The sequence below is a fragment of the Pleurodeles waltl genome, chromosome 4_1 (genome assembly GCF_031143425.1).
Source record: "Pleurodeles waltl isolate 20211129_DDA chromosome 4_1, aPleWal1.hap1.20221129, whole genome shotgun sequence".
Classification (NCBI taxonomy): Eukaryota; Metazoa; Chordata; class Amphibia; order Caudata; family Salamandridae; genus Pleurodeles; species Pleurodeles waltl.
The window spans coordinates 394,869,662-394,894,412 of record NC_090442.1 but is presented as its reverse complement, the minus strand read 5'-3'; the positions used below and the strand labels follow the sequence as shown (position 1 = coordinate 394,894,412).

Genomic DNA, 24,751 nt, shown 5'->3' with positions numbered 1-24,751 from the left:
GGGACAGGAAAGACGCTGTCTCTGCTGCTCAGGACGACAGATTAGGAGCAACTGTGCCTGATGCTTGTGCATCCTTAGGAGGTTGTCGCTCAAGGCCATCACACATGATGCACTATTTGGCACTACTGACGGTGCAGCTAGTATCACACTTGCAATTTCTTAGCCCACCTTGCTTGCTGAGTGGTCCTGTATCCCCTTCCCCTTCATAACCCTTTGTGAAGTGTTTTTTTCATTTGTTGGAAGTGAAATTGAGAATGGTATGGAAATTGTCATCAAGTTCTAATGTCATATAGGAACCTTGCTGAAGATTGTACTTGCCTTCCAATACGTTGCATATGCCTTTCCCTTTGTATCTGTTCTTTAAAAATTCAATTTAAAAAAAAGGCTTTGCGATTTCAATGTGAGATAGGCAATCTCAAAGGGAGGAGTGAGATCCCCAATATAGTTAAACAGTCTGACCTTTGCACGTTCATGGAGTTAGCGCTACAGTGTGTAAGGCAGCATTTTTCTCTCTTACTTTCTCCAGCAATTCCACCTTAGCTGGGATTTTAATTTACCCACCCTATGTCCAGCATCTAGCATTATTGCATCATTAGCAGATGCATTGCCAACACTCGTCTTGCATTATTCTAATTTGACTGTCATATCCATTTTGATGACAGCACCTGTCCCATGGCAGCCGCTTTGGTTGCAGATCTGGAAGGTCTTCATCTTTTTCAGTTGGTTTGCATCCCCCAAACATAGGTTGAGGCACACTCTTGTTCCCATTTTTGTTAATCTGACCAGTTTATCGGTTGATTCTCCACTTCCACTCTTGTGGTCTGTTCATTTTGCCAAACCCTTTTAGGCCAAACCCATGCCTGTATCTGTCTCTGGTCAGTTGGTAAAGAAACAAAAGTGGCACCGATGACCTCGGCCAACTTCACTCAAGTTCTGGGCGCTCATCGCCCTATCCTAGACAGCTGTGTAGACAAAGCTAACTGTCAAGTGGTGACTGGATATCTGATGCACTGGATCAAATTTCAACTTGAGTAGATCAAACAAATTATTAGAAGAACCAAGCCTTCGGTGGAATGGTTCAATAGTGAACTGCTCGTTCTGAAAGAGTTGCAAACACCTAGAGCACAGATAGTTTGATCTTACTATCAAGGCCAACTATTGGTTGGCCTTAAAGGCCTATCACCGTTGTATCAGGCTTATCCATCATCACTTTTGCCCTAACAGAATAGAGTCTGCTGACAACTTCTCTCAAGACGTTTTCTCAATTTTGAGTTTCAGCTTTAACGCCACCTTCGGAGGAGGGCTGTAATGCCCCCGTGCAGTCTTTATTCGAAAAAGGGGCATCCATCTAGTCCTTTTTCCCTGAGGTTTCTAGGGATGCTCCATATTTTAATTGTTGGTTCAAACCTGCTACCAACAGTTTGAGGCTGTCACTTTTTAAACCTATTGAGCTTTAGAAACTGTTTACCTTGATGGCATCAGTTAAGTCTGGTTCCCCTTTCGACCTGCTTCTCTCGCCATTTTGGAACAAGGAGCGAAAGCAGTGTGACCTGTGTTCTGTGACCTACTCAGCAACCCCTTTGGGGTGGGTCAGGTTCCACGTGCTGGAGACACACTACGGTGGTCCACGTCTCAATAAAAACCTTCCTGGATTTATCTAAGCCTGAAAACTATAGACCTATTTCACTGCTCCTTTTTTTCCTAAGGTTACAGAGAAATGCTACCCAGCAGCTTTAGATATTTATTGTTGCGAAGGACCTACTCCACAGGACACAGTCAGGCTTTCAGCCTCTTCATAGTAAAGAGTCTGCACTATTGCTTGCCTCTTAGTCCATGCACCAAATCCTTGACGGGGTAACATTGGAGCACTGCTGATGTTGGACCTCAGTGCAGCCTTCAACACTATTTTCCACAATCTTCTACTTGAACTGTATCCTTTATAAGGGCTTGCAGTGGTTTGCTTCTTTTCTGCAGAATTGCACCTTTCAGGTGGCAAAATAACCTTTCCATTCTTAGGTTTTTCCACTGCAGCAGAGGGTTTCCTTGAGCCCTAGCTTATTCACTCTGTATACACTACCTGGCTAATGTTTTTGAGTGCCGTAGTTTTAACATCATATCGTACTTCATTGACACTCAGCTGATCATTACCCTGTCACAGAATATTGGCAATACAGCTTCCTTACTGAGGACATGTCTGTTGGAGGTTGCTCAGTGGATGGATCTCAATTGTCTTTAACTCAATGCTGGGAAAACAGAAGTCCTTATCCTAGGCAAAAGGCCTTCGATTTGGTCCCTGTGGCCAGATTGTTCAAACCTTTACCTGCCCAAAGCCTAAGGTCAAGAACCTAGGTAAATGGTTTGCTGCAAAGCTCACCTGTGATAACCATATTTCGGCTTTGGTGGGCCATTGTTTTGGGGTTTTAAAAACTCTTAAAAAATCAACTGCCTTCTTCCTGAATCTGCCAGGAAAACAGTAGTCCAGACACTGGTCATGTCCAGGCTGGGCTACTGTAATGTCTTATCGTTGAGAGTCTTACAAGGCTGTCTGATGAGACTTCAGCGTGTGCAGAACATAATAGCTTGTCTGTTGCTGAACCTTCCTAGATGGGCTTCCATGGGATTTGTGCTTTGAAAGCTTCATTGGCTACCTCTGATAAAGAGGCTCTCAATTAAGGCCCTGTGCTATTGTTACAGGATCTTTATAAACAAGGGCCCTCGCTACTTGCGTCCTTTTATTAGACAGAGTCATAGAGCTAATGATAGTAAGTGTCCAGCAATAAAGGTAAGATGTCACATATGTGGAAAAAAAGGACATTTTGGAAAATTCTGTAGAAACAAGGTGAAAGAGTGGCAAAGAGAAAGCAGCACATGAAGTACAAAACCATGTGTTTCAGATAAATGATACCATAGATTCAAAACAGATCTGTGGGAATACAGCTCATGAACACCTCTCTATGTTGGTTAAGATTAACAGTGTTAAGTTTAAAATGAAATTTGACTCATGCTCCCACCTTGCTATAATTTCACAAAAAGATATTTGACAAGTGCTTTGTAAATCAAGAACTACTTGCAGAGTTGGAAGTACATCCAAGGGGCTGTGGTGGCACACCAATTGAAATGGCAGGATGATTCAAGACCTATATAGAACATAAGTGTGAAGGAAAGATTTATGTTGAAATCAGGGGTGATAATTTAATTGGTTGGTTTCATCAAAAACAATTAAGGGTCAAATTAGATCCAAATGCAGTACCTCAGGTGATTGTTCAAGACATCCACAGTCAACCTGTAAATTTTGTAGAGGAATTTGCTCAATTATTTCAAGAAAAACTTGGCTGTCTAAAAGGTTGTGAACATCATATCTGGTTGAAGGAAAATGCTGTACCTGTGACGGCCAAATTGAGACAAATATCTTTGCGTGCATAAGTAAATGTAAGTTTTGAGTTGCAAAACCTAGCTGATCTGGGTGTGATTTCTATATAGGACATAGTGGTTAGTGCCTGCAGTCGTGGGCAAAAAGCAGAATGGGGACATTTGACTTGTTGTAGATTTAAAAGCACTGAATCGAGATGTTGTGATAGATAAATTTCCACTTCCAAAATTCAAGAATTGGTATCCACACTGCGGGAGCAAATATTTTTAGTACACTGGATATGACATCAGCATATCACCAGATCAAGTTAGACTCAGTCTTACAAGATCTTACTGACTTTATAACACTGATGGGGGGCATACAAGTTCAAGAGATTACCCTTTGGACTTGTGTCTGCAGTGTTGGTGTTTTGGAGAGTATTGTCGGAAGTTCTGAAAGACCTGCAAGGAGTCAGATATTATCAGGATAATCTACTTATATATGGAAGTGATGAGCAAGAACATGACTTGAGAGTAAAGATCGTTTTGGAAAGAAAAATGAGAGATGAATTAACCTTAAGAGAAGGAAAGTGTACATTTGGGTTGCAGGAAGTGAACTATATGGGACATCTGATCACAGGGTCAGGAATTTTACCAAAAAAAATAATTGAGATGAGTTGGTGTCTTTTTAAGGCATGACAGAGTTTTATAGTAAAGTTGTCCCTAATTACGCAAGAAAGACAGTCAAGTTGAGAGCTTGTTGGGAAAGAAGGAAGATTTTGTCTGGAAAGAAAAATGCAAAAAATAATTTTAATTGGTAAAGAATGCTTTAATGATGGCACCCTGTTTGAAAGCATTTACCCTAGGAGATGAACCCATAATAAGTACTGATGTAAGTCAAAAAGGTTTGGGGGCCATTTTGATACAGAAAAGAAATGGGGTGAATGAATTGATTGCCTGTGCTTCCAGAGGTTTGAAAGAGACTGAGAAAAATTATTCAGTAATTGAACGTGAAGCTCTAGGTATTTACTGGGCATTGCAAACAATTCAATTAAAACATTTTGTATGGGGCACAAACTTTGAGGTAAGATCAGACCACAAACCCCTAAGAGACGTTTTCCTAAAAAAGGGCTTGGATGCAGTTTCTGCAAGGATTAGGAGGTGAATCATTTTTCTACAAGATTTTAACTTTACAGTAGAATATATACCAGGGGCAAAGAATTACTCAGCAGACTGTCTTTCTCATTTAATCAAAACAGATGATGATGATGAAGAGGGTGATGATGATTTAATGGAAAAGGGAATTGCTGTTTGTGAAATCACTGTGGGAATCATTTCATAGAGTGAATGACTGAAGTAGAAAGAGGTAGCACTTTAATGAAGGTTATTGATGCTATGTAGTGTACATAAAATCATCCTGTAGTGTGATAAGATTAGTGGGTGATGTTATAAAAGAAAGTTTTCCAAGATCAACACTGACTGATAATGGTCCTCAGTTTTGTTCAAATTAATTTGAAACTTCCCCGAGTGAGTGTGGAATTGAGCACAAAAGGTGTTCAGGCTATCACCTAGAAACAAATGGTCCTGTAGAGAGACTCAATAATATATTGAAAGAGAGCATTCAGTTGGCAAAAACAAATCATTTGACCTGGAAGGATGTTTTGCAAGATTGCTTAACTGCTTATCGAATGCTCCTCACTTATCCACTGGAAAGTCACATTTTGAATTGTTTAAAGGATGTTCTCTGAGTACTAAACTATTCCCAAGCTAGATGACCTGGGACAAAGGTCTGAAGTATAATGAACCCAGTGACGGGAGAAATAAGGAACTACAAACACAATTAAAAATAAAGGAATATTTTGACGAGAGGAAAGGGTAAAGGTTAATGTGATTCAGATTGGTGACATGGTAAAAATAAGAGCATCAGTCAGATGTCCACCATGGTCAAAATTTACACATGAAAAGAGAGTAGTGAAAACTTTTAAAAATACAATCAATACAAGTGATGGGAGAATATGGAACTTGAACAGAGTTGTAAAGGTGAAAGGGACACAAGATAAATCAAGGGATCTTGTGGCAAAGGATGAGATGTTGAAAGAGATACCTAATGTGAGTGGTGATAAAGGCCAGGATAATTTCCAATTTTAATTTCATGAGAGAGGGTGGTAGGGGGATGAGTCTGAGAGAATGAAAGACTCCTTCATATCTTCAAGACTATGGCCCTCATTATAAACTTGGCGGTCGGGACTGCCACACATCGGCATTGACGACTGCGCAATGTCCCGGCCCAGCAGAATGTTTATTATTCGGCTGGCGGGGTCTCAAAGGGGCTGGCGGTCTGTGATAAGACCACCAGCATGGTCACAGTGGGGATTCCCGCCGGGTTCATAATGACCCCCTATGTAGTTGAGAAGTGAAATGTCAATTTCTTCTGGTTTATCTGCGAATCTTATTTTATGTAATGTAGGTGTGTTTGAAAAGCATGTTTGTATACTTATGAGTTCAATTTATTCTTCCATAAGAAAGTGTTAAATTTACCTTAGTATAAACAATATTTAAGTTCGACTAATTTGTAGAGGAGGGAGAAATGTGGTATTCCTGTAAACATGCATCCGACATGTCACGAGATGGAAGGAACTGTGGGGTTTTGGAATGTGAGGAAACGTGGAGACGGTTGAGAAAAGAGGAGCGGGATGAACAAGGTGGACTGGCTGAGGTGTACGATGAATAATCAAGACTTCCTAAAATGGCTACTTGTTTCTGCAAGCTTATTTAAACATCACACATACATTATAGAAAGGACAAAGCATGTTGCATAAAAGTAAGTAATATGCAGACTCTGGGCGTGAGATAACAGAATTCATCCTAATGTAGGATTTATTTTTCTGAGAAGAAACACAGCATAGTGAACAAGGGGAGGGGCTTCATGTTAAAAGAAGAAATGGGAAGGGACCTTAACCTCTAAAGTGGTTATATTAGCAGGGAATAAAAGTGGATTTTGAATTGTAAATGTGCATGGATGGAGAAACGTAATAGCTGTAAGGATTACTGCTGGTATGGATATGTTATTATTAGTTTGTGTAAAGTGTTGTTGAATTATTCATTTGCACATATATGAAAAGGGATGTGGCAAAATGGCATTTGCCTTCAAAAGCCTGTATATGAACACCCACAAACTGTGTAAAAACGTATAAATTTAAAAGTATCATTAGTCTGAATATCACCATAATATTAACCCATGTCCAGTAAAAAAAAAAAAAAAAACACAGAATCACCAAAGCTAAAATGAAGTTGTCCAACTCGTCACACCCTTGCTGGCCCTCTGCTGGATAGGGTAGATAGGCATGACTGCTTTCTTGAAGTTGGAGAACGGCCTGGGGCTTCCTCAAAGTTATCCAAAACAATATGAAAGTATGCCTTAAGCCTCTGTTTGAGCCCATGGCTTCCTGATAACTGATATTTTCTGCATGGAATATAGGAGCCATCGCCTGTCTCCATATAGTCAACTAAGTCCAAGCTCTTTTCCCTTCAGAATGCTACACATTTTTGTTGCATCTAAGTAGCTCATCAGTCCTTACTGATGAGTTCTTTTTAAATAACCTCGTCTTTGTTTATTAGAATAACCATGATATGAGATTTGACATTGACTTTATCAAGTAGGTAGCATGACTTTTTTTCTGACTGGAACTGTAGCTTGTTTTTCCTGCAATTGTGATGCACAATCTGAACTGTTGATGTAGCATTACAAAATCATGCCTCCATTATTTAAGTTATGGGAGAGACCACAAGGTCTTAAGCACTTATGCTGCATTTGTATTCTTTGTATGCTGGCTTGACAATGGTACATATTTTGGACTCAATCATTTATATAGATGATTTCCCTAAGACAAGACTTGGGCTATGCTGTTCTCCTATTTCTGTGTATTCTATTTGGTGAAGTGCTAGCATTGGTTTGGAATGACACGGGTATAATTATTTTTCAGTAACCTGTTTCGTTATAGTCACCATGTATTGTTCCATTACCAATAGCTGCTCTGCATGCTGACTAATCTGAATAAATTGTTGCTATTGCTCAGTTTCCACATTTGGAACTCAGGAGCTGGACATGGGATCCACAGAGGAGGACAGGTGATGGAATTGAAGTGTGGTGAATAAGCTGAAAACCGGCTTGACTGACAAATCTCAAACATCTGTTGTACAGTTGTTTTTACTGCCTATTGTGGACACATGAATTGTACAATTTGATTGACTCCAGCATTTGGAGAATCTCCTTGCAAGATCTGTGCCCAGCCATTATTTTAAGCTTCCGGTCCCTGAGTTGATCAGCTGTCCTAACTGAACCTTTGGTTTAGCGCTAGCCTAAAACTGTTCATTCAATTCTAGTGTCTATCAAAGGTACCAAATATAGCACTGTTTTTACATGCAAATATTGTTTCTTTTGTTGTTTCTGTCTAGAGTCTTGCAAACACAAATTGCCAGCTGTCTAAAACAGCGACCTCTCTGACATCCAACATGCAAAAATTATCTTTTACTTAAAATATCTGCTTGTCTGTTATCTTTTCTCCTTCAAATGCCCCCCTTCATCCTTGCACATGCTTGTTTTCTTTAATTTCTATTATTGTATTTCTGCAGTAGGCCCACTACTCATTTCAAAGTTCACACCCTCTCCATTGTTAAGTCATATCCAGACAACCTAATATCCTCCTCTAGCTTCTTTTAAGCCCACTAAACATCAGTGCTACCCCTCTTCACACCTATGATAACCGCTAACTGCTATTACTGTAGTCTACTGCAAAGAAACAGGAGTGAATGCATGGAATGTTTTGCTTGACCACATAAAACTAATCTCAAAAAGCAACTGCAGCAAATAACTGTGGACTAACTAACAATCTTGGGTCCTGGAACAGTGCACTGCACAGCGTAAAAAACTTCAAAGTCTCATCAGGGATAGTAAGCGCTATATAAATGCAGTAGCCGTTAGAGACTTCTAGCTTAACTGCAGATTCATTTCCTTTAAATCTCCCCAGGCATCAGACAGGATCCAGAAGATTTTTCACCAGCAGCACCCCTGCGTGCCAGGAGGTGACGTCGGTTGGCTTAACTCAGTGTCTTCGGTGTAGTCCACACCAGAAGTGACTTCACCTATATAGGTGCCACCTTGGCGTGCTGACGTCAATTCTTTTCTTTACGCACCAGTTAGTGCTGATCCTAAGAAGATCTACCATTCTGTTGTTTTTTTTACATGCTTCTTTCAACATTTGTTGGCTTCGTTTTTGAGGAAATTTTCCTCCTGATGTTTTCGAGAAAGACAGGGTTTAAATCATGTGGCGCCTCTCATTGAGCCATATCAGTTACGAGTCAACACCTAGTGTGTCTGTGTTGTCGTGAGCGTGATCCTGACTTCAAGCTGTGCTCGGACTGCCAGGCCATGGCTCTGAAGGTGCGGTCCCTGAAGCTGCTAGCAGCCCGGCAGGCGACACAGCATCACACAACTCCAAGGAGATCTTTGGTCCAGATCGAGGAGAAGGTCGCGGGACCGTTCCAGGAGCCCCAAGCCTTCTTTGTTCCACTCCAGGTCATCAGGACATTCGAGAAAGAGGTATAAGAAGCATAAGAAGTTGAAGTGTGTTTCGAGTTCTTCTTGTACGTTGGTGGATGCGATGATGGAACATCGATGATCGAGGCACAGTTCTTCTGAGCTGCTTCCAGGTTCGACTCCGTGTCTCCCTGTGTTTATGGGAGCCTGAGTGACCCCAACTCTGACAAGAGAATTTTACAAGGCCAAGCGCTGCATATTTGAGCATGCCGACCCCTCTGCGGCATCTTCTGGTCCTGTGGGGTCGGGGGGCCCCTTCAGGTTCCACGCCGGTGGCTCCAGCCTCGGCTCTGATTGGCCACTGTGGATCGGATCACAGATCCGGACCAGCGCTGATCATGCCACCCCAACCTTCCCCGATGCCGATCCTGACACCAATGCTCCTGGCACCAGCCCCATTTGGGTCCCCGAATCCACACAGAACCATCCGTCAGGACCCATGTGTTCTAGGTTGGCACCTGAGCCATATTCTAAAGAGCTCGGCCTTGGTGAAGGATGTGAGGAGTCATTAGACCCTTTAGAATACCAGTTGGAAAGCCAGGAAAGCATGGATTGGTGTGAGGAACTGGGTGGTGCCAGTGGACTGGATACATCTCCAGATGAAGGCATGCTTTTTCCCTCTACTGTGGCTACATAGGAAGGAGCAACATATGCTATTGTGGTGAAGAGGGCGGCTGAGGTCTGAGACCTCGAGTTGCCTTCGTTGGCAGTTAAGACTAACATCTTGACCAAAGTACTACAGCTGGGAGCTTCGGTTTCTGAACACCCACTTCCTTTCAGTGAAGTACTAATAGATGTCCTACTGGGAATCTGGTCCAAGCCAAGCATAGGAGCTCCTGTGAATTGGAAAATTGGCCGCAGCCACCACCCCATACCTGGGGACCCAAACTTCCTCACCCAACACCCGACCCCTGAGAGCATGGTAGTCCAAGCCTCCACCTCCCATGGCTCGTTCCCTGCCACACCCCTGGACAGGGAATCCAAGAGGTTGGATAGCTTCAGAAAGGAAATGTTTCCTTCTGCCAGCCTGGCATTGCAGTTGGTGAACACAGCATGCTTATTGGGCCGCTATTCCCACACTTTGTGGGACAAGGTTGAGCAAGTGCTGCCACAAGTCCCAGGGGAGGCCCAGGCCATTCTCTTTCAACCGGTCGAAGACTGGAGCGAAGTTCACCATTATATATGGTTTAGACACAGCTGACACGCTGGGCAGAGCAGTTTCCACAACGGTGGTGCCACAGCGCTACCACTCCTGGCTGAGAATATCTGTTTTTTCAGGGGATGTCCAGGCTTCCCTTACGGACATGCCCTTTGACTGCAAGCATGTCTTCGGAGGCAAAGCAGACTCGGCACTGGGGCACTTTAAGGATTTGCGGGCCACGTCCTAATCCTTGGGCCTCTCAGCTGCCCTGCGTCATCCCCAGTCTGCCTTTTGCTCCTTTTGTGGCTACAGAAGGGGCTTTCAACCGTGCCTACCTTATCCCAGCCACAGGCCTGCACAAGCTGCCCAGCCTCTGCGCAAGGATGGCTAGGTCCATACCGAGCGGGTGGGTCAGGTAGCCGGAGGTCTGCTGCAACCATCGCCACCCCAGCAGCCGCAGCCCCTAAGCCCTCTTAATCTTGCCCTACAAGATCATGAGGGTCCAGTTGTTGGCAGAGTCAAACATCATCTCCACTACTGGCAGTCCATAACATCAGACAGGTGGGTCTTACAGATCAGAGGGTCTACTCCCTCCCTGTTGAATCCTCCTCTTACCCTTATACCTCCATCTCATGAACCGCTGATGGAACATCATTTGTCCTTGCTCTCTGAGGAAGTTGTGGCACTCTTGGCAAAGTGAGCCGTAGAAAGGGTTCCAATGGCAGTGATTGCTATTCTAGCTACTTTTAGATACCCAAAAAGAACAAAGGTCTTTGTCCTGCTTTAGATCTGTTCACAACAATCACTTTCTCAAGAAGGAGAAATTCAAATTGCTCACATTGGTTCAGGTCTTGTCTGCCCTAGACCCAGGAGACTGGATGGTAGCATTGGATTTGCAGGATACTTTTTTCCATATTCCTATCCTGCCTGTCCACAGACATTACCTGTGGCTTACCTAGGGCCACGAGCACTTTCAGTTTGCCATGCTCCCTTTTAGCTTTACCAGCTCCCCTTGGGTGTTCACCAAGGTGATGGTCACATCACATCTGCAGAGATCAGGGGTGTGAGCCTTCCCCTATCTCGATGACTGGCTGCTGAAGGAGTTCACCCCAGGCTGTCTCTCACCTTCAGACTACGGCGAACATCCTGCATTTGCTGAGGTTCATTATAAATATGCCGAAGTTACACCCGACTCCCTCTTAGATGCTCCCTTTCATCGGAGCTGCTCTGGACACAGTGCAGTTTCGGGCTTATCCTCCCGAGCAGCAAGTCCAGAATATTTGAGCTTTGATACTGATGTTTAAGCCTCTATCCTGGATTTCTTTGAGAATGACTCTGAGGCTGCTGGACCTCATGGCCTCCTGGAACATCATGGCCTCCTGCATCCTGCTAGTGACACATGCCAGATGGCATATATAGGCTCTAAAGTGGGATCTGAATTTCTAGTGGGCTCAACATAAGGGAAATCTCTCTGATATGGACTAGATCTTTGAGGAACTTCAAATGACTTGCAGTGGTGTTTAACTAACCGTGATCAGGTGAGAGGCAGACCCTTCTTTCTTTCCAAACCAGATTTCATCATAGTGACAGATGCATCACTCCTGGGATGGTGAGGTGGAGATCAGAGGACTCTGGTCTCCAGCAGAATCTGGTGTCCTCATCAACTTGCTGTAGCGCTGAGTGAGCCGACTGGCATAGAAAGTATTTCTACCCTGCATGAAGAGAAGGCTAGTGCAGGTGTTCAAGGACAACACCACCATCATGTGGTACTGCAACAAGCAGGGCAGGCTGCAGTTGTGGACCCTTTGTCAAGAGACTCTGTGTCTCTGGACATGGCTGGAACAACAGGGCGTATCCCTGGTGGTTGAACATCTGGCAGGTTACCTGAATGCCAGAGTGGACAAACTCAGCTGTCGAAGGCTAGCGGATCACAAATGGTGACTCCATCTGGAGGTGGCACAAGCTCTCTTTCAGCAGTAGGGCGAGTCTTCATTAGATCTGTTCACCTCTGCAGAGAACGTACAATGTCAGCAGTTTTCGCACACTGGCGTTTCGAAGGCTATCAATTGTATATGCTTTTCTTTTCAAGTAGATCTCAGGCCTCCTGTATGCCTTTCCACCGATACCACTCCTGCTCAGAGTTCTTAAGATAAAGAACGGCGGGGACCAAATCATTCTTGTGGATTTGGACTGGGCACACAGAGGCTGGTTTCCTGAGCTTCTGCACTTGAGCATCGATGCCCCAATCAGGCTACCCTTCCTGGAGGATCTTTTGTCACAGCAGGAGGGAATGGTCCTCCACATGAACCTGTTAGCTCTCTGCCTTCTTTTGTGGAGATTGAGCGCAACAGTTGACAGCTTTCGACCTCCCTCCCAAAGTCTGTAATGTAATTCTGGCAGCTAGGTATCCCTCTACCAAGACAGTATCTGCCTGTCAATGGAAAAAGTTTGTATTATATTGTACAGGTAAATCTATTGACCCTCTTTCTGCTTCACTCTCTGATGTTCTTCTTTTCATTCTTACACTTGCCCAGCAGGGCGGTTACTTTTCTGCTTTGTCTGCTGTCTTGCGGCTGCCTGATCAACCCTCTTTATTTAAGTTCTCTATTGGAAATAGATTCCTCAAAGGTCTTGTACATATGCTCCCTCCCTTCGCCTTTCAGTATGCCTCATTGGGACCTTAATTTGGTTCTTATGTTTTTAATGTGTGCTCCATTTGAGCCTCTACACAATTGTTCTGTTCAGCTTCTCACACTAAAAACAGCATTTCTTGTGGTGATAATAGCTGCGCGGAGGCTTAGTGAGCTGCAGGATTTGTTATCCAAGCATCCCTACTTGTCTGTTTTTCCAGACAGACTGGTCCTTCGCACTAGTCCCTCTTTTCTCCCAAAAGTGGTGACATCATTTCATGTGGGCCAATCTGTCGCCTTGCCCACTTTCTGCGCTCCTCTGCATCCCTCTAAAGAAGAGGAGACTCCACTGTTTGGACCCAAAAAGTGCATTGTCATTCTACCTTGACTGTACAAAAGAGTTCTGAGTGGATGAGCAACTCTTTGTGGGGTATGTTGGTGCGAAGAAAGGTCGGGCGGTGCAGAAATGAACTGTCTCCTGATGGGCCATTCTCTGCATCAAAATTGGTTATGCATTGGCAAAGAAGCAACCCCCTGAGGGCTTGTGGGCTCATTCCACCAAAGCCAAAGTTGCAACTACTGCATAAACATGTGGAGACTACGGCCCTCATTACAACCCTGGCGGTCCAAGACCGCCAGGGCTGTTTCTACGGAAGCACCCCCAACAGGCTGGCGGTGCTTCCTGGCGTATTACGACCGCTTGCAGCGCTGCCTAGGGGATTACGAGTCCCCGACCGCCAGCCTTTTTCTGGCGGTCTGAACCGCCAGGAAAAGGCTGGCGGTACGGGGAGTCGTGGGGCCCCTGGGGGCCCCTGCACTGCCCATGCTACTGGCATGGGCAGTGCAGGGGCCCCCTGACAGGGCCCCATGCGGCTTTTCACTGTCTGCTATGCAGACAGTGAAAAGCGCGATGGGTGCAACTGCACCCGTAGTACAGCAGCAACACCGCCGGCTCCATTTGGAGCCGGCTCCCATGTTGCGGCCCACATCCCCGCCGGCCCAGCGAGGATGTCCAAATGGGCACCGCGGGAGTGCGGCCGCACGGCGGTTACAGCTTGGCGAAAGTTGTAATGACCCCTAAGTCTTAGACATCTGCCAGGCAGCAACATGGGCATCCATTCTCATGTTCACCAAACACTACTGCTTGGACAGACAGGTCTGCAGGGATGGGCATTTTGCCAGTGCAGGACTTCCTACTTCCAATAATTTGTCTGCAACCCGCAACTGGGGACGGTCTTACTTTGGTATCTATTTAAAGGTATCGAATCTGCAGTTAGAACAGTGAACAAGTTACTAACCTTCACTAACGCCTTATCTGGTAGAGACAATATCTAGCTGCAGATTAATTACTGACCCACCCATCCCATCCCAACCCATCCTGCCCGATCTGGGCCCTACTTTGGACACAGCAGTATCAGAGCACTTCATGACTCCGCGCTCCTGGCATGGAAAGTCATGAAAATGTCACTGACGTCAGCGCACTGAGGTGGCACCTATATAGATGACGCGGACTACGCCACCACCTCGGAGCGGATCAACACCACCTACTGGTGCGCAAGGGTACTGCTTATTAACAATCTTCCAGATCCAGTCTGACGTCTGGAGAAATTCAAAGGTAAGGAATCTGTGGCTAGATATTGTTACTACCAGATAAGGGGTTACCGAAGGTAAGTAACTTGTTCTATAATTTGATAATGAAAGAAAGCACCAGACCTACTAATAAGTAATTTTTTTTGGAGATTCTAAAGATGTTTGGATCAGCAATATGGTTCAGTGCAACAATGTGCTTTTGGCCCAGCTCCTCAGAGGCATGGTAGTATCAAGGCATGGCATGGTTCCAGTTTTCGTTAGTACTAGAATGTAAGACTAGTGATGACTGCCTACTGTTTGTTTTTTAATATGATTTTACTGAATATGGCGATATAGCGTTTAAAGTTGTGATCATGGACGCCATTAGGAGTCACCAGGGGTTGCAGCTGTGATCCCTGGCTTGCCCTTTGTGACCTCTGGCACTGCTTTGGCAAATCCTGGCCTAAGAGGTGGCAGAATCAGTGTCAAGAACACCGGCGAACACCCTCTTCATAGGTGTTTGTTTATTTTGGGTATAGTAATAGTGAATTGTAGTATTTGACTCACTATTACCATAATACAAAATTAAACATCCAGTGCTGGAACAGGACCTCATCTGGTAGCTGTGGTACATAAAATAAAATGCTTTTAAATGTATGCTGGGTGGATGCAGTGAGCATTGTGTCTCTGTGTGCATGAAACTGAGAGTGAGTTACGAGTAGTAAGAATGACTGCGATGAGGGGCAGATTTATTTAATATTTGTGCCTGTGCAAAGTCACACAAAGTGACCCAACTGGTGAGGTCTTGATACACTATTTACTTTTCAGTGTAAACTTTCTATAACTCTGGAAAGTAGCTCTAAAGTAGAGCAAAGAATGCTTTGCGCTACTTTTCAACACCAGGCCTGCCATTTGTGTTATGGTGGTTTCCATGCTACAACCCAGGTTTTTTTGAGAAATGTTTTAATTTATTCTCATGTTTTACACAATGCATGTGTGTGCTACTCTATACAACATGCATGCCATGTGAGTAAAGTTTGTCCAAGCATAGTAGTTTGTACTGGAGGGTACTCCTTCAAGTACAAAGCCTATGCTAGACATCGTGTGCACACCTTTGCACAAGAGTGCTGCAAATGAATGTGTTGTGCTAGGCTGCTTGGGGTAGAGAGCAACAGTGCCACATCTTAGTAGATATGTCTCTGCAATGTTATCATGTTCTCTTCCCCTAGATCAATGCAGCGTAGCAACTTTGTTTGCTGTGCTGTATGCCTGTATAGTTTTTGTAAATGCACCTTTAGTTGTCAGTGAGTATGAGGAGTAGTCAGTGAGAGAGCGAGAGAAAGAGAAGTGCTGCAAAAAAGTGAGAATATGTGGGAGAGAATTAATGAGTATGTGTGAGGGAGTGTTAGAGGCTGTGAAGTAGTGTGAGCAAGAATGAGTTGGAGTGAGTGGCAACGAGTGAGCATAACTGTGAGTGAGAATGAATGAGTGGGTACAAGTGAGTGACAATGAATGAGTGTGAATGTGAATGAGTAAATATGAGTGAGAATGAGGTGTTATGCTTGCAAGTGTGCCCTTCACCTTGGTATACTCAAGGTAATGCCCCTAAAGAGGCACCCAAAGCTTAATGCTGGTACTAGCATACTGAAGACAGTTCTTCTGATGACAGGCACCTGTGACAAAATGCTAGCAACTGAAGGCACACTACAGATTATACTTAGCATATGAGTACACTGATGACAACGTGCTGGCGCTGGCATACTGAATGTCATTCTTGGCATAGGGGCACCTATGAAGACTGCTGGTACTGGCATAATGGAGGCAACCGTGGCAAAATGGTGGTGCTGACACATTAAAGATAAGTGTTGGCATAAGGGAGGACAACCATGGTATATACCATAGGTGGGTGCATTCGATGCCAAATACTGGCCCTGAGATAATTTCTAACATAAGGGTCGCCCTTGGTTTATGGACAGAACTTATGGCAAAATTCTGCCAGTGGCATACTATGTAATTTTAGGACTAAAGGGGCACCAATGGCATATAGGGCGCACCCCTGACAATAGGCTGAAGCTGGCATAGTTTAGCTCATTTTTGACATATGGGGTAATTCCTAGCACATTTTGGAAACATTGGCATCATCTCTAGGGGAGAATCAGGGTAAATTAGTTTGGCACACATTGAAAGATATTTAATGAGTGTTTATTCAGCGCCTGTTTTTTTTTAGAAAATGTAAGATGCACTGTCTTGTTACATTTTTTCAAAGCTTTCTTGGAGGGAGACCTCCCGCCCCAGAACTGTCCTTAGAAGATGTCAGGCTTAGGGGGGTGGAGCCAAGCAAGATGGCCACCTAGACATGTTTCTAGCGGGCTCCCGCCGACCTCCCAAATTCCTCCATCATCTTACAGTTCCCAATATTATAGAATTCTCCCATGTGAGTTGTGAGTCCCCTGTGGAGTGTGCATGGACATTTTTAGAGACAGGACAGCTTCTTGACCCCCTCTGTGTGTGGACTACCGTGGGAGAGCACTGCGTTGCCGGCCTGGGCCGGCCTTGCTGCTGGTGCGGTTCTGGCGATCTTGAACACAACCGGAGGTGATTACAGATTGCATTTACTTCAGCTGTTGAGTGGTTGGTACTGGAAATGGAGCCCTCTGGGGGCCGCTGTGAGCTTCACCGCACTGGGGAAGCTGGGCTGACCTGCGGAGTTTCGCAGCATGGGTCCGCCGAGTGACATTCTGCTTTTCCTCCTGGGATGGAGTGAGGAGGAGCCGACTGCACCTTGGGACTCGCCGCACTGAGGTACCTTTCAGTTGTTTATGTAGCAGGGTGAGCTTTGAGCTTGGAGCTGCCTGAGCTGTGGACTGTGTGGGGGTGCTGTGACCTCTGTTGCAGGGTACTGTGTATCCTTTCCCCTGCTTTTGTTTGCTGGATACGGCCTTCCTGCCTTTGGATTACTATTAAATCTGTGGCACCGACTTGGGACCCTGGACATTGAGGTGAGGGCCACTCTGGATTGGACCTTGCATCCCTGCTGTGAACTAGAGGTCCCTATTGGAAATTAAGGTACCTACAGTCCCTCGTAATGAGCTACCAGAGGGGGTTCCACCTGAGTCCTGAAACCTATATGAACAACCAGGAGTGGGGTGGGTGGATGGACTTGAGACAGAGTGGGGCTACCTCACATTATTAGAGGCCTGCAGTGCAAATGGCTATATGTGAAGGTGAGAGGGGGTGTGCACCTGTTTGAGGCCCTACCTGCATTGCTAAATGTCGTTCCGTAGGAGGCGCGCCACCGGGACTTTTACGTGCAAGAATGGCCCGGACTTTAGGGTGGTACTAACAGTGGGGTCCCTCTAAGACACTTCTCCTTGTTCCTGGGTGTGATGACCTCTGGGGGTGGTGGCATCGCCTGCTGACCTGAGCCTGGGCGCTGGTAATTGGTTAGGCTTCTGCACACTGCCACTTGCAAAAGACAAGCCTGGTAAGCTGGGGTAGACCAACCAAATGGACACTATACTTACCCTGTGCCCCTGGGTGAGACAGCAGGGGCCCCTAATGGGCAAGATCCGCCTGTGGAGAAAGATGCCACAATGATAACTGACATTATGGCAGCTATCACAAACTCAAAGGAGGCTCCGCTCTTGAAAACAGACATTGACTTGTCATTGCCATTGAGGTAGGCCTGCTTCGCGCCAACTTCAGCAGCATTTCGGAGTGGGTGATGGAGACTGAGAAACATGTTGCAGGCTTCCAGCAGGAGGTGGCAACTCTATAAAAGACTGTGGCTGAACTGTGCACCACCACCGCTCGCATGGAAGACCAGGTCGAGGATGTGAAGAGACGTTCCAGGAGGAACAATTTACAATTTGTTGTCTTCCCAGAGTGAACAGAGCTGATCCTGAGGAGGGATCATCACTGTTCTGAAACCCTGTAAACTCTTTAAAAAAACAATTTAAAAAAAAAAAAATCACAATAGAATGTGCTCATCGTTCGTTGGTGCCAGAGCCTAAAGTGGGGGTGCCCTCATTGCCAAATTCTTCAGCTACAGAGATCGTGACTCTTTATTACAACATATCCTGGTACATTGATCACCACAATATGAAGGACAAAACGTTATGATTTTTCCAGATTGTACCCGAAAAGTGCAGGACCTTTGAAAAATGTCCTGTTTACAAAAAAGAGACTATGTGACCTTGATCTTTAGATATGGCTTGATGTTCCCAGCAAGGCTCAGGGTAGAGTACAATGGAAAGGCATTCTTTTTTTATACCCCGGAGGTGGCCAGTGACTAGCTGGATATGCTGGGGGGAGTGAAACAGAAAACCTCCTTGAGCTGCAAATGCAGCACCCCGGCTGCTCCTCAGAGAGGTACAAGATTGCGACATAGTTCAGCTAGGCCAGAGGCACTGACTGGGCCATGCCAACTGGAAGAATATTGGTCCACCCGGATGGTACTCTTGAGGACTCCAGTTGTGTGCCAGACACCAGTGAATCCTTTCGCTGTCACCAGGGTGATCGAGGTAACCTCATTGACAGTACTGACACATGGCTTTAGATGCTCAGTGAAAACTCAGCTGCCCTGGTGATTGAGGTGATGACCTAGGGAGTGGACTGGCCCTGGGTGCTGATGGCCCTGCTGGATGCCACTATGGCTGCTGATCCCAAGAGACCAGAGACGCATGGACTTCTCCGACTGTGTGGCTGTCATCTGCATATGGGACAGTAATGTATAAATCTGCCTCTATTTGCTATATGTGGCCTTATACTGTAGGGGGCAAGCTTGCTCCTCTCATGTGAGGGGGAGGGGTTCTTCTTTTTGTTGCCTTTTCTTGTTTCATATTTTGCGTCTTTTTGAAAGGGAACCTGTTGGGTTATCTTTTTGAAGATCCTTGTGCTAATATTGCCTACGTGAACTGGTGGCCAGCGACCTCGCTGATGGCTAACCAGGAGGGATAGAGGGCTCCGAGTGCCTTTAGCATTGCTGCATGGGCATGATGCTGGGCTTGCAGTAGAAAGCAAAATAGAGGTTGAGGATTCAGCCTCTGTGGGATGGGTGGGACGATGGGCTCTGAGGTTTAGCCTGGCCCCTCTGGGCTTACGTTTTTTTAGTACACTACCTAGGGACGGGTAGGTGATTTCTTGTATTCTTGTTGATTGGTTGTATTGGGGAGGGAAGGTATGGTCTACCATGGATTGGTTTTATGGAGTGAATGTGAAGTGTGGCGAGACAGAATGGGATAGAAGCAGGGTTTTCTGTGTCACAATTTTGGGAAAGTATTGCATCCCCACTTTTAAAAAAAAATAACCAGCGCCCACTCCAAGAACACCTGTAGCAAGCACTTGGACTGAGACTGTGAGTTTACATTTAGTTTTGTTAAATTAATACATTCTGATTACATAACACATGAACCCAAAACAAACATTTTAAACAAATTCCTGCCATGGTTCAGTATTGTGAATACATGAAAAGTGTAGTGAGTGTCTGAATAAAAAACATTCATTTCTGTCCTTCATACGAGTGATATAGCCTTTGAAACCATCTTCAATCAAAATGTACGAACAGTAAGGAATAATTTAGGCCAATGAAATAGTCCATATTCAACATATAGGGGGTCATTCTAACTTCGGCGGGCGGCGGAGGCCGCCCGCCAAAGTTCCCCCGCCAGAATACCGCAGCCCGGTCAAATGACCGCCGCGGTAATTCTGACTTTCCCGCTGTCGCCAAAAGGCCGTCCGCCCAGCGGGAAAGCACCAGCAACGAGGAAGCCGGCTCCGAATGGAGCCGGCTGAGTTGCTGGTGTGCGACGGGTGCAGTTGCACCCGTCGTGATTTTCAGTGTCTGCCAAGCAGACACTGAAAATCAATGTGGGGCCCTGTTAGGGGGCCCCTGCAGTGCCCATGCCAGTTGCATGGGCACTGCAGGGGCCCCCAGGGGCCCCACGACACCCGTTCCCGCCAGCCTGGTTCTGGCGGTGAAAACCGCCAGAACCAGGCTGGCGGGAAGGGGTTCGGAAATCCCCATGGCGGCGCTGCTTGCAGCGCCGCCGTGGAGGATTCCCTGGGGCAGCGGGAAACCGCCGGCTTCCCTTTTCTGACCGCGGCTTCACCGCCGCGGTCAGAATAGCCCCAGAAGCACCGCCAGCCTGTTGGCGGTGCTTCCTCCGTCCCCGAGACCGCCAGGGTAGGAATGACCCCCATAGTCTACATCAATTAATACATGTGGACATAACTACTGTTTTTTAAATTTAATTTAAATCTTTTTTTCACTCCCTATAATTTATGAACACATTTCTCATTACAGTATCCAGTAAGGGAACTATTCACTCGGGACAGTTTGTGGTATAGAAATTTAGATTTCCTGTGCTGTTTACTGTTTTGTGGCATCAAATCTCATCTAACGGACACATAGCGCCTCATTTATATGTTGGCTGTATGTATACTCCTCAATGGCTACTGCAAGGTAGTATTCATACCCTCAACATGAACACGAACGCCTGCCTGCCCGATTTAAATGTGGACAGACTTTCGGTTTGGCTACATTAGTGACAACTCTGTCACCGCCATAGCCTAACCTGTCTGATGGCCCGACAGTGTAAAGGCCATCGGAGAAATGGTTACATGTCTGCCTGCCCAATGAAGATGGGTGGTTATGTAGCCATTTTATTTTACTGTCCATCACCATCACCAGGCAAACCCTGGTGGTGAGGAACAGTAAAACCAAATAATGCTCTCCCTGCTATTGGAGATAACTCCCCTGGTGAGGGGAGCATTCTTTTTTTATTTACTTATTTGTTTTACTCCTCTCCTGGAGGAATAATGGGTTGTCAACCAACATATAATAGTGGATCATAGTTTTTCAAGTAATACTAGGAGAAACTAATAATGATCCACTTGCATATATTTTCAACACTCTAATACAAGTGGTATCTAAAACAGACATTTGTCTGTGTTGTGTTATTATATTAATCATGCATTTGTTAAGGAACGTCAATTATTAAGTCATCAGGGTTAAGTTCTTGTGACGTCACATCCTAGGAAGATTGAGGGTCAAAGGTCATGTGATGACACTTCCGGTGATGTAATAAGGGTCAAGGATGTGTGATGTCACTTCTGCTTCTCCTGACATTTTGGTGAATCAACATCCATGGTTGTGAGTTCAAAGCTGAGGACTTGATAGCACATTGAATGCTGGACCATCCTTCATCTCCTCAAAAAAGATCTTAGGAGGACTTCTCAGCGTTCCTGGTTCATAATTAGGTAACTAAAGACCCCAAATTGTTAATGGTCTGAACCTATAAGGAATTTGTATAAGAAGTGGTTTAGCCTTGAGTTGCTATCCTGAAATCGTGTGTGCACAGGAGCCCCTCTGTCCTATTGGCATTGGCATGGGTGGTTTTTGCCCTATGTTTGAAAACAAAAGAATGATGTATATACTTGAAAATGCAATTACACATATTGTTATTGTGATTGTGAAACAAGCAAACCATTTAACCATCAATAATAATACGGGGTTACGAACGCCTTTCTTTTGCCATTTTTAGGTATGCAACACAACAACGGACAGGAAGCACGCGGACGTGGCTCTGGAAAAGTATGTCACGGAGGCAGTAATGAACATCGTGAGCGGTTTCTTCAATTCCCCATTTTCAGACAACAGTACAAGCCTTCAGGTGAGCGCGAGCGACAAAACTGACTTGCAAGCGAGTCACCCCGTAAATGAGGCTTCTTTGGCTCAGCCGCAGCGCGCGCTGCTTCCGCTGCCATCCGCTCGCCTCCTTACGCAGGCAGCGCGCTCCATGCTGACAGCTTTGTAGCTCATCAATTAGGCATCAGCACAGTTTGCCCCATCTCTGTATATCTTTTTAATGACAAAAACCAAGCACAGCCCAGACAGAAAGCGCGTCGTTTTGACGGACAAGTGGTGTCTGGGGAGGTTGCAGATCGCACTGCACCGTGCTTGTCAAAAGACGGCAAAATTGCATGATCGTGTGCTAGACAGATAGGCACGCGTGCTCTCTGCCTCCGTCGCGTTCCCGCGCTGGCGCGCTGCTCCCCCTCCCGCCCAGTCTGATAAAAAGTTGGGCTCTGGAGTCTTGTTAAGAGCATTCCTAATGCCTGTCCTTGTTTTACCATTCAACGAAATGATCTATGCGTCCGTTTCACATTTAAATACGACGAGGAGCGTGCTGTTGTGCAGGATTAATGAACAATCAGGGCTCATTTATCAACGTTAGCGGCCTCTGCTCGCAATAAAGAAGCCCGACTTGTGGCGGGAAGGGGGTTGTCTGGTCTGCCGCGTGCCCACGTCACTGGGGAGCGAGACGGAGTCACTTTCAATCAAGGTTGAGCCCGAAGAACTTCGTATTGGAATTTCAGTGGTTTTTGTAGTGTATTAATCTACAGTTCATTTGCAGGGTGTTGAGATGTAGCACTGCATGACTAAGCTATGGATTGGAGAAAAGTATAACAATATATGTAAAGGGGACTATATCGTGGAAGGCACATTGTGGGCATGCGAGCAAATGGTGAGGTTTTTAATGTGCGTCTGTGCTTGTATATGTGCTGGTGTAGAACATAATTTTTTAAGTATTTACAAGGCCGCCGAGACAAGACATAAGGGACAGTGGAATGCACAGGTTGCACTGAGGGACTCTACTGACTGAACACCGGGTGCAGGACTGACCCCTGATGTTTTTATTTTAAAAATACTGCTCTTTCAGTTTCACTGTACTCTGCCTTGCTTCCGCAGGCATCATTCAATATATCAGTGTATATGTGTATGTTTAAGGTATTTCTATAGCACCAGCCTAGCCAAAGGGCGGCAGAATGCCGTACATGGTCAAAGCTTACAGAAGAGAGAAAGAACATGTAATTTGCATTAATAGTACAAGATAAAATTGGTAACATTGAAATGCATGCCAAATAAGAGTGCAAAAACATTGAGCATTTAATTCATCTGCTGAGGTCTGGAGACCAGCGTGACTGTATCGGAGTCAATGAATATCCAAAATATCCGCCATAGCACAAGGGCAGGTGAATGTGAAATGTTTTCAGTACACATAGCTTGCGTGGGAACAGCTCAGAGCAGAACCATCAATGAATCATCTACCTCCTGTGTTAAAACTCCCTTACTTTCTGGATTATAATAATTCTCAGAACACCCTGGCCCTCGTTCCAGTCAGACCGGCAATCCCAAATTGGGGTAAATGGGAGTTTGCACCTAAGTTAGGGGTATAACTTGTTTTTGTAATTACTGTTTACTACACACATTTTACCAGATGAAACATAGCAGAATTTGTATAGGAACAACATCTAGCACTCAGGACTTATCAACTTGAAATGTGGTGCATAACGCAGAATGGGAAGGTAATATGAGAACCGGTAAATACTGCACATTCTAGTGTCAGTGTTCTCAAGATGTGATTTTACGTCCCCACACACCAGGCCTCTCATGAGCACTGAACACAGAGTACAGTACAGAACAGCAAAGTACTCATAATTACTTGAAACATTGGCCACCCAGATACACTGCACACAGAGGGGCCTCTGCTCTTACGAGTCAGGAAAAAATAATTTTCTTTATAAAAAGAAAATAAACAAAAAAGAATCCCCTCAAAACTAGGGAATACGGAACATTAGGACGGTGCAATGTTTACTAAAAAAAACGAAGCATTAAAGACCTATAAGTGACCGTTACCCCTACGTATGTCCTCCTCGTCATAGCCATAACCTATGAGGCCGCCTCACCTTTCGACAGGGAAACACTACCAAAGCTTTCCTCTATTTCCATTAAAACAGCCTCCACCAATAAGGTAAAAAGGCATCTCCGCCTAAACACTTCCTGTAAGTAACAAGGTCATATTTAATTGTGTCCCAGGATAGGTGCAGGTTGAGATGAAGCTGTCATGACAAGGAGGACTATCCTTAGGGTAATGAAGATGACCAGTAAGTAAACCATTCATTACGCCATTTGACAAAGGATAGGAAGACATTGCAGTCGCACGTGCAACTAACAGAGAGATCGGCAACAAATCGGACTTTACCAAATTGAAAATGACTACTGACCATTTTCCCCATACTTAATATGATAAAAGGGGAATTGATGTGATACAGCACATCATATCAGAAGCGGACAATTACTTGATTTCACCTGTATGTAGAGTGTTGGTGATAAGTGTAACGTCTTATTTTGTGGATTTACTAAATGAGGGAGTGATATGAGGGTGTAAATGTGTTTGACTGAGCCTGGTTTAGTATTGATTTAGCTTAAAGCATTCTTCTTGATGACAGCTAGTTTGCCTTGGAAAATATACAATGTGCAGATTAGGTGTGGTTTGGGATTGTGAGGACGTATTTAAGCCTGCTAGAGGTTGGTGCTTCTCTGATTACATGACACATATGGTTTTCCGAGACATCTGAGGTTAGAAGAGTGCTTTTTGGCTGATGAAACCGGGTGGGAGACGA

At 45.1% G+C, this 24,751-nt stretch overlaps 1 protein-coding gene across 5 annotated transcripts in view; it reads left to right on the top strand.

The window, feature by feature from the left end:
- The window catches only part of ITPR2 (inositol 1,4,5-trisphosphate receptor type 2), a 1,367,642-nt gene that overhangs the window by 690,682 nt on the left and 652,209 nt on the right, over positions 1–24,751 (top strand). For all 5 annotated transcript variants that reach the window (XM_069228605.1, XM_069228604.1, XM_069228603.1 and 2 more), the window contains one exon: positions 21,829–21,957. In XM_069228605.1, coding sequence (XP_069084706.1) covers positions 21,829–21,957 — 129 coding nt within the window. The remainder of the gene's footprint in view (positions 1–21,828; positions 21,958–24,751) is intronic.